The 15,129-nt window shown below is 41.6% G+C and overlaps 1 protein-coding gene across 2 annotated transcripts in view; it reads right to left on the minus strand.

Moving 5' to 3' along the window:
* Nucleotides 1-15,129, minus strand: part of LOC148338645 (protocadherin-1-like) — a 106,652-nt gene that overhangs the window by 16,317 nt on the left and 75,206 nt on the right. Inside the window, exon 5 of one of the 2 annotated variants that reach the window (XM_088293833.1) lies at nt 7,359-9,532. The exons of the other annotated variant lie outside the window; for it this stretch is intronic. Within the exon in view, the coding sequence (XP_088149959.1) occupies nt 9,474-9,532 (59 nt within the window). The 3' untranslated portion in view covers nt 7,359-9,473. Of the gene's footprint in view, nt 1-7,358; nt 9,533-15,129 lie in introns of those variants that run through there. 2 annotated transcript variants of the gene reach the window in all.

The raw sequence follows: 15,129 nt of genomic DNA on the forward strand, positions 1-15,129 counted from the left end.
TTTTTACTGTTTCTATGTGAGCGTGTGTGTGTTCGCTTAAGTGTCGTTTACAATAGGACTGTGATACTGTGTGTGTGTGTGGGGGTGTGTGTGTGTGTGTGTGTGTGCTCAGTGTTAAACCGCGGCTGTGCTCAGCATTCCAAACAATGTAAACGATTCTTTGCCCTCGCACCTCATGTGTGTGGTTGTGTGTGTGCGTGCGTGTGTGTGCGCGCGTGTGTATACCAGTAGTCAGTGGCACCAGTGACCCGTGTTGGCCTCGGTGTGTTTTTATCTGTGCTTGTGTGACCCGAATTGTAAATACAGCATCCTGCACCAAGCAGTGTGTGCTTGTGAGTGCGTGTGATATGAATTATGAGCATCAGCCTCGCCGTGACCCTGATGCGTGTCCGTGCTGTATGACTTTGTATCGTGCATATCAATGCATGTTATCTCTTCAGTATGTGTGTTTGTGTGTGCGCGAGGTTAATTGAGGGGAGGCGTTTTAAGTGTTGCCCGGGGAAATGCGCACCCGCCACTGCTGCCGTCCCCTCATTGGCTATTCCGCACCACGCTCCGGAGCAAACAAACGGGCGATGCACAGCTCCAAGAGGTGGAGGGCGGAGGAGGGGGCGGGGGGGTCGCCGCTCCACGCATACCCGCCGAGGAGGGCTCGTTGCTGGGCTGAGCGGAGAAAGCGCAAACCCCCCGCTGGAGCTCAGAGGAGAGGCTAATCCTTACACGCAAAGGAGGCGTTCATATCTGAGGATTAAGCGGAGGAGAGACAGCACTACCTCATCCGCCGTGTTAGCCCCCTCTGCCGAAACACTTGCACACCACTTGACTTTCCGCCGTCGTGTCGAAAGGCAACGTCACAGAAAAGGGGGGCAAGGGCAATTGCTCCGGCTTCTGATGCAGTATCTCGGAGTTGGATGTTGTTGCAACTGGTTGCAATTCCGCACAAAAAGTCGACTTGCCGCAATTAGACCAGGTATGATATTGTACATTTAGATCTCTTCACTCTCACGAATCCATCTTTTGACTCCTCTAGATCTGCTCTCTCACATTCTAGAACTCTTTCTTCGCTTTACCCCTCTTGATCTAATTTTTTCTCCTGTTGGTCTCCTTCCGTCTTTCTTAAGATCTCCCATCTTCTCCTCCTCGAGCACTCATCTCTCCACTTACTCTTGATCACCTCCGGTTCTCTTTTCTCCCGTAGCCCAGTCTTGACTTCTGCTACTCCATTCTCACTTCTTCAAATTTACATGAGATCGTCTCTTCTGAAGATTTCATCTGTTCTTAACTTGATCGCTCTAGATCGCGTCTCTCTTCTTGATCTCCTTCCATTCTTTTCTACTAGGCTTCTAGGCTCTCTCTCTCTGACATCTCCTCTCTATCACTTGTCTCTAGTTTGCACTCCTGTTTCTCCTCTGTTCTACTCTAGATTGCTTCTACCTCCTCTAGCTCTCCTATCTTATTTTCTAGATGTTACCTCTCATCTCTCCGTCTCTACTCACCTTCTCTTGATCGCCTTCTATCTATCTTCTCCCTTCTTCTTTAGATCTACTCAAGAACTTCTCTCTCTGCGCTCTTCTACTCTTGATCATTTCTATCAGCGTACATCTAATTCTTTTCTATCGCTCTCTAGATCTTTCATCTCTCCTTAAAATCTCCTCTCTTCTTCATTCTACTCTTCTGGCGGCCTCATCTTCCCCTCCTCTGGAACTCATCTGTTATACTCTAGGACGTGCCTCTCTTCACTCTTCCCCTCTTGATCTCCTCTGAATATTCTAGATTGCGTTTCCCCTTTTGCTTCTCTCTATGCTTCGCTCTCTCTCTGTCCTCTTTTCTCTTCTAGATATTACATCTCATCTCCGGTTCTCCTCCCTTCCCTTTTTTAGACTTTCAATCTCTTCTAGATTTCCTCAGTTCTTTTATACATCTCTTGCAGATCACTCTTCAACTTCCGATGCCCTGTCAGATATTAAAAAAGCCCTCTCCTCTCTTCTCCAACTCTCCTCCCGTCTCCCTTACATTTCCCTTCCTTTCCTGTACATGTATTCTATCTTCTCGAAATCAACTCACCTCTAGCTCTCCTTCCTCCTTCAGAACTCCACTCTGCCCTCCTCCATCTCCTCTCTTTTCAGTTTTCAAGCTTTCCTCTTTCCTCCCCTAGATCCTTATATCTCTTCTCTAGATCCCCTCTTTTCTCCTTGTCATCTCCACGCAACAAGTCAAATGTCATATTTACTCATGTCCCCTTCCTCCTCCTCCATCACACTCTCATCTCTCCCCTCTCTCATCTTCGCCACAGGTGACCGCCAAGGCACTGCAAGTGTGTGTACGTGTGTGTCTATCGTGTGTGTTTAGTGCGTGTGAGTGCGTGTTCTGGGGAGTAGATTATCACGGTGGTCTGCAGGAGTCGCCGGCAGCCGAGCAGAAAGCTTTAATGAGAAGTCGCTGTTTACTGGGGACAGACTGGGAACACGCACACACAGACACACACACCCCGACACACACACACGCACACTTGAGGCGCACACTGTAACTATTGCAGTAATGGAGGTTGGAAGGTTCCTTCTACAAACTAGTCGGCGCTGTGTTTCCTCATTAAGGAGGACAGTCAAGACAGTCACAAAGACACACACCCTTAAGCACACACACACACACACACACACGCAAACTCACACAAATACTTTTTACACGGTAGCTGCGGGTTTTAAAATACATTTAAAAGACAATTTTCAAGCCAATTAGGTCAAATTTAACATTTCACCTTCATTAAAGTTGGGGGTGATATTTCAAAATGGTAGCAACTCGATTTTTGTGTGTGTTGGGGTCAACATTTGTAGGTCTTAAGTGTATTTGATGTTCCTTTATCTATCTATGTCAGGTGTTGCCTTCAGGGACAGTCTGAAATCACACTTTTCCTGTCGCACCACAACTGAGCAATTGTTCCAGATATCGCCGACTATCTATCTAACTGTATGATGACTTTCCATCCATTGAACTACCTTGTTTTTTGCCTTCAGGGACAGTTTGAATTCCCCTCTCACACAACAACTGAAGTACATTCATCTATCTATCAAATCTAGTCAAGTGCCTTCAGGGAAGCTCTGAAATCATAGCTTCTGTCTCAATTTGAAGTAAGATGAAAAAGGTAGCTATTGAATTTATTCACAACACCTGTAATGTATGAAATTGTTGTCAGACAGTGACAATTGCTTTTAACACCACAGAAGATTGAGGTGTTAAAAACTTTACACCTTGGTCCCAGCTTTCAGAAATACATGAACACAATTACTGTTCCACCTCTGTTACACTTTTAATATTACAGTAGAAGCCAGAAAATTAACAACAATTCCTCTTCTGCATCTTGTCTTTATGTTTTCCACACAGTACAGCCAGCTGGCAAAAAGAGCAATTTTATGGGCAGTGTGAAAGGGGGTTTCGAGATGTAACAAATTCGACAGGGGGTGGGATGATTTGGAAACTTGTCAGGCAATTAAAATATCTATCGACACAAGAAGGTGGAAGAGGTGACAGCTATTAAACTTTACACCCCCGTCCCGGCTTTCACACAGCCACCATCGCACCCGGTAAGCCTTGGATACCACTACGACGATACTACACCAATAAACAGAGGACGATAAACTGAACTGCCACTGATAATACCGCTAATAACGGAAAATATGCAAATCGGTTTTGTTCGGACGTTTCACACAGAACATGGTATAAAAATACTTGCTGGACAATTGCATTCAACACAACATGACAGGAGATTTCAGGTACTTTAGTCTTTCACAGACGCCATTATGCCGCTGTTAGACTTATGGTGATACCTCAGAAGTCCTCACAATTACATGTTCTTCATTTTCCATATTCGCACAGATCGGCGAGAAAATGTACACGCACGTGGTGTCAGCATCTGGCGTAACGTCGAAAAGTTGTCGGACAGCAACAAATGCTTACAACATAACGGGACAAGTCAAAAGAGTATTCTGTCATAAACCTCACACCACCCTGTCCCTGCTTTACCTTTTCACGCGCTCACCGTTCCACCTCTATTAAACCTTTAATACCACCACAGACGCCAGAAAATTAACAGCTCTCCTTTGGCCTCCGTTTTCTCGTGTGAGCTCATTTCACACAAGTTGGCTTTGATGGGAAGTGTGAAAGGGGCTAATGAAATTCTCTGTGGGAGGTTCGATATGATTTAATGTCACCTTTCTTCACGTACGGGTATCCAATGTGCGACTACGACTCTTCAGCGCTTGCAGATGCAGACAGTGTGCCGCTCGTAAAAAAGAAAATTAAATTAGCGCTGAGCTTTTTAACGTCCATTTCGCGCTGCCACTTTGAGCGGGGCAAGCGCTTAATAAACTCTCATTATTCTCTGATTCACGGCGCCAAAACATGCCGGCTCCACTCCCAACGCTGTTAATTTGTGACGCGCGGCCGCTAAACACTTGGTTAGCTTTATCTGCCGTCGTAACGCATGCGCCGCAGCGCTTTATTAGCACTCACGCCGGCCTTCATTTGGCTGCGGTTAAATCCAATGTTTCCTCTCCTTTTCAAAGGCTTTTTGGTTCCCGAGGGAGACCAATAGTCTTAAGCTGCTACGTAATGTTTAACGGCAAAGAAAAAAAAAGGATAGGAAGTAAATGCTAACTATTTTGTTTTTTGAAAAAAAAAACAAATAAATCTGTCACGTGTAGACAGGTAACCAGACTGATTTTTTTTTTAAAGCTAAGTAATGCCAGGAGCAGAATTTAAATGCTTCACGATGCACCTTCGCCAATTTTTCTGGTAGATGGGCTTAAAATTTGGTCGCGATCATATAAAACCTATACGACAAGTTTGTCTTTGAAGTATACCTGAAAAAAAAATGTCAGACTTCTTGCGTATTGTAAGCATGGGTTCTTGATTTATTTTTGTGCATCTACTTGTGATAGACATTGCGACTTAATTTCATGTTCCTAAATTTGACATGATTTGGGGGCAGAATTTAACATTTTTCATGAATGAATCAAATTTTCATAAATGTCACCATCAAAACAAAATGTCAGGTTTCTTGCGTATTTTACAGGATGACTTTTTATGAAATAGTTCCAACTCATGACGAGGCATGTTTCGTGTTGCTAAGGGGAACGGGCTTTGGAGGCTGAATTTTCAAATAATTTGCATATTTTTCATTGAGTCATCCAGCGCTGCTGCAAGTCTTGACAAGCCAATGACAACAATTCTAATTATTGGCAGTTTAGTGTTGTCCATCTGTCAAAGCGATTTTGCTTTTGATGCACCACTGAAAATGGCGATATGACTTTGGGTCTTTTTCAGGTAAAAAAAAAAAAAAAATCAAGTTGGCTCAACTGAACCAGATGACCCTAAAAAGGCAACTTCAAAACAAAATGGCAGACTTCCTGTGTCCTTTCAGGCATGGCTTCTAGAGATTTTTTTGTGGGTCAACTCATGATGGACATTTCTACCAAATTTCATGTTGATAAGTCAAACTGGCCGTGGGGGCTGTTTTTTTTTGGTTTTTTTTGTGTGCGAGTGAGACTTAAAAGGAAAAATCCAGTCGGTGTTGCACGCTTGACTTGCAACGTGCACACACACACACACACGCCCGCATGTGTGTGTCTTCTTGTGTGGAGTGTGGCAAGATGGATGACTGCACATGCACACACACACACGCACACACACAGTATCAGTGTTGGTGTGTGTGGCGTCCAGAGAGTGGGATGGTGATTAGTGTTGGGATTCTGGGACTGTGGCCTCAGTTTTCATTAAGAGCCATAAACTCACATGTGCTACATCACCGCACGCGCGCACCCACACACACACACACACACTCCTTGTGTGAGTGCGAGTGTCTGTGCGCGCGCAACTGGCCGAGCTTTGAAGACGAGCGAGTGCGAACGAGAAAGATGTTGTTTATCATGGCAGTAATTAAGCCCGCTGTTCAACTTTAATTAAAATATAACAGCAGCACTAAGTATGAACACACACACACACGCACACACAAAATACATTTTTAGCTGGCTATTTGCCATCAAAGATAACGCAACATAAATTGCGATAGAAAGCGGCATGATCCGACGTTCATGATCCAAAAAAAGGCCTAAAACCAAATGAGATTAAAATATGAGCTTGGGAATGTTAATTATTAGCGAAACCTCAATTAAAATCGAAATGGCTTCCTATGTATATAAATGCACAGCCGTGGGCAAAAGTCTTGAGACGCCACTGGTTTAATAGGACACAGTTAGCAGGATTATACCAATGTTGCTGTTTAATGAATTAAATCAATAAACAAAACGAAAAAAAAAAACGCACACAAAAAAAAATGGCAAAATTGAGTTAGCGCTTGGGCCAATTTTTATTCATATAAGCGGTAAAGATAATGGAAGAATGGATGGATAAAAGTATTAATCCATGAGACCCATGAATCATAAAAGTCAACACACCCCAGTACAAACGCCAGGTTTTTGTTCGATGCAAAAGGGGATCAAGACAAATCATTTTAAAACAACAAGATTAAAATAAAATGATCTAGATTTTGACTCGGTGTAGCGCTGACTTCCACCGACGTGGCGTGTCGTAAATGTGTTTTGCTGTATAGCTGACTACAGATGGATAAAAAAAATGTTTCTGTAGAGCGGCGAGTTGTCAAAGCATCATACAAGAATGGCAGACTTCTCACACACTCCTGTGTTTTTTCAGGCATGGCTTCTCAAGACTTTTTTTGTGGGTCTGCTCATTATCGGCCAAATAGTCAAAGTGATTTTTTTTTTTTTAATTTGCATGAATGACCAAAATGAGCCTAAATTGTCTGTTTAAACCAATGTGGCAGCCTTCCAATGATATATTGTAACTTTTTTTTGTGGGTCTATTTATCATCAACGAGTCTACCAAATTTCATAGTGAATGAATCAACATAAGCTCAGCATGACTTTATTGTCATTAAAAATGTGTGAATACAAATAATAATTATCATCATCATAATAAATACATTCACAGGAACACCCTCCTGCTACAAACCACGCCTCCCAAGTAATGACTACATCCCATAATACACACGCACACACAAACCACCGTTACAGACACGCAATAAATAGTCCATTCAACTATTAGGCATTGACGAGAAGAAGGAGGCTTGATTGACAGCTTGCGTGGAGGGCCGGACTTAAGATGAATGGATCCGATTTTTTTGGGGGGGGTTACATAGTAACACTTTACAGTTTGTTAACAAAAGTTAACGCGGTAATGAGCAGTCGACATGCCAAGTCATTACTTCTTTGTAAATGCGTATGTTAAACTACTCAGATGTTAAATAGCATATTTGTTAAAAAAAAAAAAAAAAAAAAAAATTTTCATGTTTATGATTTCATTATCGACTTAAAACTGTCGAGAAGTGCCTAAATCTTCACACAATTTTAAGTGATTTCGGCACAATTGCTAGTCACTGCTTATTATAGTTTTCACTCACCACAACATTTCCAAATACAGTGAAACCTTGATTTACAAGTTGAATTCATGCCTTGACCAAGATCCTAACTTCATTTACATGTGTATCAAATTTAAATTCCATTCGTCCATTTCAGCCCGCAAAAAGAGTACAATTTTGTTCTTGTTGTGTAACCTGCTCTCATCTGAAGCTTGGTCATGCCTAAAATATTTGTTTTGATCGTGCCAATGCCATTTGACTCCTTGACATTCACGTTATCCACCTAGCCTAGCCTAGCCTAGCGCTCTACCCTAGCCACATAGCCTAGCGAGCTAACCTGGCCACCTAGCCTAGCAACTAGCCGAGAAATGGCTGAGATCAGAGACTTCAGCAAGCAAATAAATTGGGTATATTTGTTTTTCTTGAGAGGGACTGACATCAGCGAAAGCAAATGCTAATAATGCTAAAAAGCTAAACGATCATGTGGCCGCTGTCATGATTTGAACACGTTAACACTAACACACCTTGTAGTATTTTTGTCATTTGTTTGAACAGGGTAGCCACAGAAGTCAGGAAGCCACAACGACGATCAGGAATCCTAATCCCGATTTTGAACGTGATATTCTTTTTTCTAACACGTTTTTGAGCGATTACAAGACAGTATGCCAAAGTTTATTGTTTCGCGTTCTTTGAACAAAATATGTAAGGATTGAGTCATTTTTAAGGCTAGATTTAACGGTTTCCAGTTAGGGGTTCGGATAAGCAGGATATGAATATGTGGTTGGTGTTTTAAGGCAGGTTTATTTTTATTTTTTATTTTTTTTTTGGTTTGGGCTAGGTTTTGGTTACAGTTGGCGGATCGGTTAGCAGGATCATTGAGGGTCAGTATTGGTTGGTGGATTGGTAATTTGATTTATTATTTCAGAAGTGTTGATCCACCTCATTGCCATTCATGAATCAATACACCATAAGTAGCGCTCAATTTCAAAAAGGTTGGTGACAACTCACAAGCGGTTCAAGGTTGGCTGGAGATAGTTATCTCGTGGCTGTCCATAGAGTGCATTATAGATTTCAATTAGGATTAGGATTTAGGAGTTAGGGTTACTTGGGTTGAAGTTAGTGAATTTATAGTGAGACGTTTTTATCCAGGCTAGTGTTGCGGTGAGGTTCAGGTCAGATTAGGGATAGTGGGTTTTAGGTTATTTTAGGTTATGGTGAGTGGATTAGGTTCGGGCTCGGTGGCTACCCCGAGAGTTTTTGAGTTGGTTGGTTTACACCTGGTTCGGTAGGTTTACGGTTAGTTCGTATTAGGTTAGAGTTAGTGGTTTAGGAGTTTAAGGTTTATTTATTTTAGGGTAAATAGTGATATGGTTAGGGGGCTAGGGTTGGATTAGAGTTAGAAGGGTGGGGGTTGAGATTATTTTATATGAGGTTATTATGAGTAGATGTGGGCGTGTTGGTATGGTTAAAGACTTCTTTTTTTTTTTTTTTTAAGGTTCTGTGGACACCCTGTTGAAACTGTGACCGGACTTTTTACATCCTGTGTCATAGATGTGCTCAAGGAAAAGAAGCTCTGGTGTTCTTAGGCCAGTGGGTTTATAGTCTTTTAAAAATACTTCATGAAACAACAATGAAATTTGAGGACAAATTAAAAAAAAAAAAATCTCACTTTTCTGGCAGGATAACTGTCCTGTGAGTGTCGGAATTTTCACCCTGACCTCCGAAACAAGCACAAATAAAAGGGGGGGGGGTGAGCCTGAAGGGGGAGTTTGCTTGTCTCTCGAGAAAAAACAAAAAGATTTAAAAATAAAAATAAAAACTAATCCAGTCAGTCCATGGAGTCCCAAAAACTTTCTGACATGTTGCAAATAGTTTCTCCTCGTTCCAAGAAGGGACAAAAACTCATTGAGGAAAAAAAAAAAATCCTTACAAATGCAGCAAAGACTGAAAAAAGCGCAATAATGTTTAAAATGCACCAGGAGGAAGATTAAGAAGAAGAAGAAGTAGACAAAAAAAAGTGTCTGTTCTTTGGGACTTTTTTGTCTTAAGGAAGTCTTTTTAGTCCGGCCGCCCTCTCCGGCTGGCTGCTGGACGACGCTGCACCTACGAGAGGATAGACACGCAACGTCTTACACCTCAGTTCACCTCAGGTCACGCCAGGCACAAGAGTACAATCCATGCAACAAAAAAATCAATAGCCAAAAAAAAGAAAAAAAGCCCAAAAAAAAAAGAAAAGAAAAAATTTAAAAAATAGAGGGAATGGGATTTCAAAATAGAAGTGGCTTGAAAAAATGTACCAGCGCAGTAAAGCAAAATTAATGCTTGGAGAAGATTAAAAAAAATAAAAATAATTTAAGACACCAAACACAAAATCAAGAATAGAACATCTTTGTAAAAATGATAAATATGCTAATTCTTTCATGTTATTACATTAAAGAAATCAAACAGACTTAGCTTAGCATAGCACAGCATAGCATAGCATTGTTTGTCACGGTTAGCGTCCCAACGGTAGAAGATGTGCTTACTTGCTGATTAAATTGAGCAAGTTAGCGCCTAGTTTTCCTTTTGAGAATGAAGTCAGATTTAGAAGTTTGCTATTTTTGTTTAAAGTTGTTTGATTTCCATTTGACTTCTTCTGAATTTTTGTCATCCATGTTAGCAAGCTAAGCAGGCTGCATCCAAAATAAGATATTGGGAGAAATAGATGAGTGAATAAAAGAAAGACAGTGGAAAACAATAACAATTCTTTTTTAAACTCACATTTCAAAGTTTAGCATTGAAAGTTGATGTGATTTTTTTTTTTAGCAAGTTTATAAGCAGGGCTATTAGCAACCAGGCCTGGTGCCGTCGCTAATCCAAAAGGTGAGCATATGGGGAAAAAAAAATTATTGACACACTTCTAAATTCCTGAAGAGCATAACCAGAATTTTTAGATGGAACTGCTAGTTATCCTTTATGGCATCATTTCACAATGAAACGACTGGGTGGAAAAAAAAAATTCAATTTATGTGGCACACTTCAGGGGGGCCAAGGAGGCTTAATTTTTTTTTTTTAAATAAACAGAAAATGCATAATTACAACACACCGGGCATGCTCTAACATCACTCGCGCTTCCCTTAAATTGTCATCTGATGCTTCCCTTCCCTCAACTGTATGACCCCCGCAGGTGATGCTCCCTTTCCTCCTTTTCCTCTTGCTCCCGTTCCTCTTCCTCCTCCTGCTTTAAATGTCGCTTCCCAATGTGGGAAGCAGGTCAATGAAAGCAGCTTTCAGATGTCATTTAAAGGTGGTAACATTTAAAGGGGAGAGAAAGGAAAGGGTAAACCGCGACCATGAAGATCATCCCAAGTAGGAGTTCATCAAAGCCTTGGAACTTGTCCAAAACCAAAACAATCAACTGGCATGCAGTTGATTCTTGAGACTTTTTGTCCTTTGATGAAAGACACGACCAAATCATTTCATGTCAATCTGTGAAACGGGTGTCGGGGTTTTTTTTTAAAAATTGCGTGAATGGTGGAACTGATCATAAAATGATGACTTCAAAACAAAATGGCAGACTTACTGCTCTACTTCAGGCATGGTTCTTTGAGGATTTATTTTATGAGAGACATCGACCAAATCTTACATTGGTCTGTGCAACCGGCGTTTTTATTTTTATTTTTTTCCGGAGAAACCTTGATACCCCCCAAAAAATTGGGTTTAGGACAGCCCCAATAACGCTTTAAAAAAACTTTTGAGCAATTCAATTTCCAAACTCAGTAAGTATAGACCTTGCAACATGAAATATCAAGTCTTAATGGAAGAAACCATGCCTGCAATTTTGCATAGTACACTTTTGGTAACCATATCCATCATGAGGAGACCCACAAAAAAAGGATTGGACACAATGCCCAAAAATACTGCAAAAACTCGCCCATTATGGCCTGAATTGGCCATTTTAGTCCCCGGAGAGCTCCATAGATGCATATATTTAACAGCGCTAATAATTGAAGTATGAAATAAAAATGACGCTGTCTGGCGCGTTCCTCATTACAAACGGTCTCTTCGGACTGCAGTCACTTACACTCTGCTGAGGAAATACAGCAAATATTTGCTTTATGGTAATGAGCGGCGCGTGTCGCAAGCAGATTGCCTCAAAGCAAACAAACAAGGAAGTCCTGCAAGCAGCCGGGCGTTTTCACAGGATGGTCGCCAGCTCCTTTCAAGACGCTAAAGCATGCAAATGGCCGCCACTCACGTTTAATGTGCGTGGAAATCAATCTTTAATGGGGTCGCGCTCTTCACCCATGTTGTCATTAACATCGGCGGAGTTAACGCACACTCAACGTATATCATCGGGAATTATACCATGCTGAAAGACAAACATTCATTTTTCTCGGAATAATGAAAGACGCTCTCCGAGTTTACAGGTTGATCGGAAGCGCCGAACGTTGTTTTGTTTTAACAAGTGCCTCACATACTGGCTGTTTTATGATTACCCTCGCCAAGCTATATCGTTACAATCGGACTGTAAGTTGCCAATGCTTACGTAAAATTGAGCGTTAGCACGGATCGGAAGTGCACGGCAATTATTTGGTTGTAATGAACAAAAAAAAATAAATAATTCAGTGGTTGTGACGATTTCATGAGCGCATGCCGATTGTTACTTTGTTCGAAGTGGTTCCTTTTTTCTGTTATGATTCTCTGAATCAGACATCACTAGTCGATCTCAGAGTTGACATGAGTTACTGTTTTAATAAACCAAGTGTTTCTGTCATTTCAGTTATTCCGACACCACTAGTGGTCGTCAGAGTGCTCACAGATGGTTGTACAAAAAAATAAAAACATGGCTGGTCACTCTCAGATTGAACGCAATCTGAAACCAAAAAGTGCTTTTCTGTCTTTTTTTTTTGTTATTTCAGTACATGAATAAAGGGATGACTGGTTGTGCACAGAGTTCAAACATAAATGCTGATCATTGCTTTTGTTTCAATTGTGCTTCCCTTTTTTTTCGCTGATTTGAATGGACGGACTCAGACATGAATAGCCGCATTCAGATTGAAGGTGAAGATGGGAGGCACTTGTCCTACGCACGCGTCATGTTCTGTTGGGTCGTCCATGAATAGGATTCCAGTGATGTAGCACCTACTTGACCGGCAGCACAGCCAAGGTAATTTTTTTTTTCTCCCGTCAAAGGCGAGTGGGAAAAAAAAAGTGAGCAAAAGGCTTTAAAAATGAAGCAAAAAGGAGAAATGAGAAAAGACCAGACGAGACCAGATGAGATGAAATGAAATGAGATGAGATGAGATGAGATGAGGAGACATTGCGAGGACAAACGCAGGAGAGAGACTCCACAGGAAGAATGACATGCAGGTCACGCCTTCAACAATAAACACAAAAAAAAGGAGAGAAGACGACGAGTGTGCGCGTGTGTGTGCGTGTGCGCCATTTAACTCATTTAACGACGCAAAATGGATTTTCGGTGTCAGTCTGAGATGATTATCTTCCTACTCGTCATCCTTCCGCTGCTCTTTTTTCTCGTCTTTCTACGCCTCCTCCTTGCCCTCTTCTTCCTTCCTTCTTTGGCCATCGTCCTTCTCTGTTCCTGCTCCGATGTCATTCCACTTTTCCTCCCCCTCTGCATTTTTTTCTTCTTCCTTCACTCCTGTTCATCCTCTTCGTCGTTTTGTTGTTCTGCTTTCGCTTCTCTCGCCGCCTCGTCCTCGTCCCCTCGTCGTCCTCCCGCTGCTCATTTTTCTTCTCTTCCTTCTCCACTTCCCCCCCCCGCTCATGGTCATTTTACTTTGCTTCCCCCCTTCCTGTTTTTCCCTTATCTTCTTTGTTCTCTTTTCTTCTCCCGCCGCCTACTCATCCTAGTTTTCTTCCCCGCGCTTCTCTTTTTTTTTTTTTACAGTGAACATGTTGTTAATCTTTTTTTTTTGCCAACATGTTGAAATTTCGTTCCCTCACTATTGACGTGCCAAGCCAAGATTTACCGCCACATCTTGATCCTCTACTCAAAATCTGTGCTGATCTCAAATCGCCATCTACAAGCGTCTGTTTGTCATTGCAGTGGTTTAAAAAAAATAATTTATGAGACAAGAAGGGTGAGACCCTAATCTGGATTTGTCTAATATATTAGTCGGTGTCAGTGAACGCCTGCATTTCCAAACGTTGAAATGAAAACTAAATTCAACAGGTAAGTAAAGGGACCACTTTAACTCGATGAGGTGGCGTCAGAACACAAACATTCACGTTCCAGGTCGGAAGCTTTTGCGCATGAAAGGAAGATGAATCATAAAAGGCATTTTAATGTCAGCATTAGCATGTTCGCATGAGCAAGGTCCACTTGAGTCCTTGGCCCCGAACGTCCGTGTAGCTTCTGTAGCTAATCCGCCGGGCCTTTTGAATTTCTGCCTTTTCACGCCGCATTCACACACCCGACCGCCTTTTCATTTGCTCTTTTGTGTGCCGCACAATGAAGGTGCAGGCTGAAGCGCCGCTGCCGCCGACGCTCCGCCAGCCATCCCCCCGCCCCCCCTCCCCCCCACCCCTCGCCCGCCCATCTTAAAAGAAGGTTTTGTTTTTTTATGTCCGCACCGTCTCCATCTTGACTTCCTCGGGGCACGCTATCTCGCTGGCTTTAACAAGCGTTCATTTTGTTCCTGACCCTTGAAGTAAACGCACACTGAAAACCATGCACAGGACTGAAAAGTGATTTGATCAGCAAAAAAAGTGACTTTTTATGAAACGTTGAAGGTGCATAGATATTAAATATGATGTCACACGCTACAGTACAACGATAGAGACAAAATATGATATCAATGTGAAACATTGCGAGAAAACTGAATATGGCGTTCATTTAGAAATGAAATGAAGTGTGCTATTCGACTTTAGAGGTGTGAAGAACGACAAATGCGATGTAAATATCATCACTTTCAAGGTGTACGCTGAACATTAAATCTGGCAGACACCACATGTGCATCACAGACAGACCAATAAAACAACCCCCCCCCCAAAAAAAATGCTTCTCCTCAAACGCCATCACACTGCAGAACCACTGATATCACAATCTGTCAACCACACTGTGCAATATTTTTATTGTTTTCCATCCTGCTCAGTTAAATGGTTATACGGTGCAATATCTCTGCAACCTGAAGTCTGTTTTCAAGGCGGCAGTAGTAATAACTACTGTATCGCCGCTTTGAAAACACTCTCCATGATTATTATTGTTTTTTATTATTGTTCTTTAATTGTACTCATGTACATTAGCTACTCCACTTTTAATCTTTTTTATCAGTATTAATTTATTTGCTGAGTGCTACCGCTGTGTTTTAACTGTGCCTATGACAAATGCAATTTTAACTCTTAAATATGACGCAATGGACATCACATAAACATCAAATATGAAGTGAACGTGCTATATTAGTGTGCTCATTATTAAATATTATCCAAATATGATACATTAGGCATAAATACAATAAATGTGATGTCAATATGCTACATGAGAAGGGTAGACGTAAAATATGATATGGATGTGATAGAGTACAGAATTTGATGCAAATATGGTATATTAGTGTGCCAATCAGTCATTATTGTGTAGGGATGCGCTAGTTACGATACCAGTTATTGATATTGTTCCGATACCGGCCTTATTTGAACATATCGGGTACTCCGGAAGGCTGCCAATACCAGGCACCAATGCTTAAGGCAAAAAAAAA

The sequence above is a fragment of the Idiotropiscis lumnitzeri genome, chromosome 4 (assembly GCF_059441095.1).
Source record: "Idiotropiscis lumnitzeri isolate Australia: NSW breed Sydney's pygmy pipehorse chromosome 4, RoL_Ilum_1.0, whole genome shotgun sequence".
NCBI classification, from domain to species: Eukaryota; Metazoa; Chordata; class Actinopteri; order Syngnathiformes; family Syngnathidae; genus Idiotropiscis; species Idiotropiscis lumnitzeri.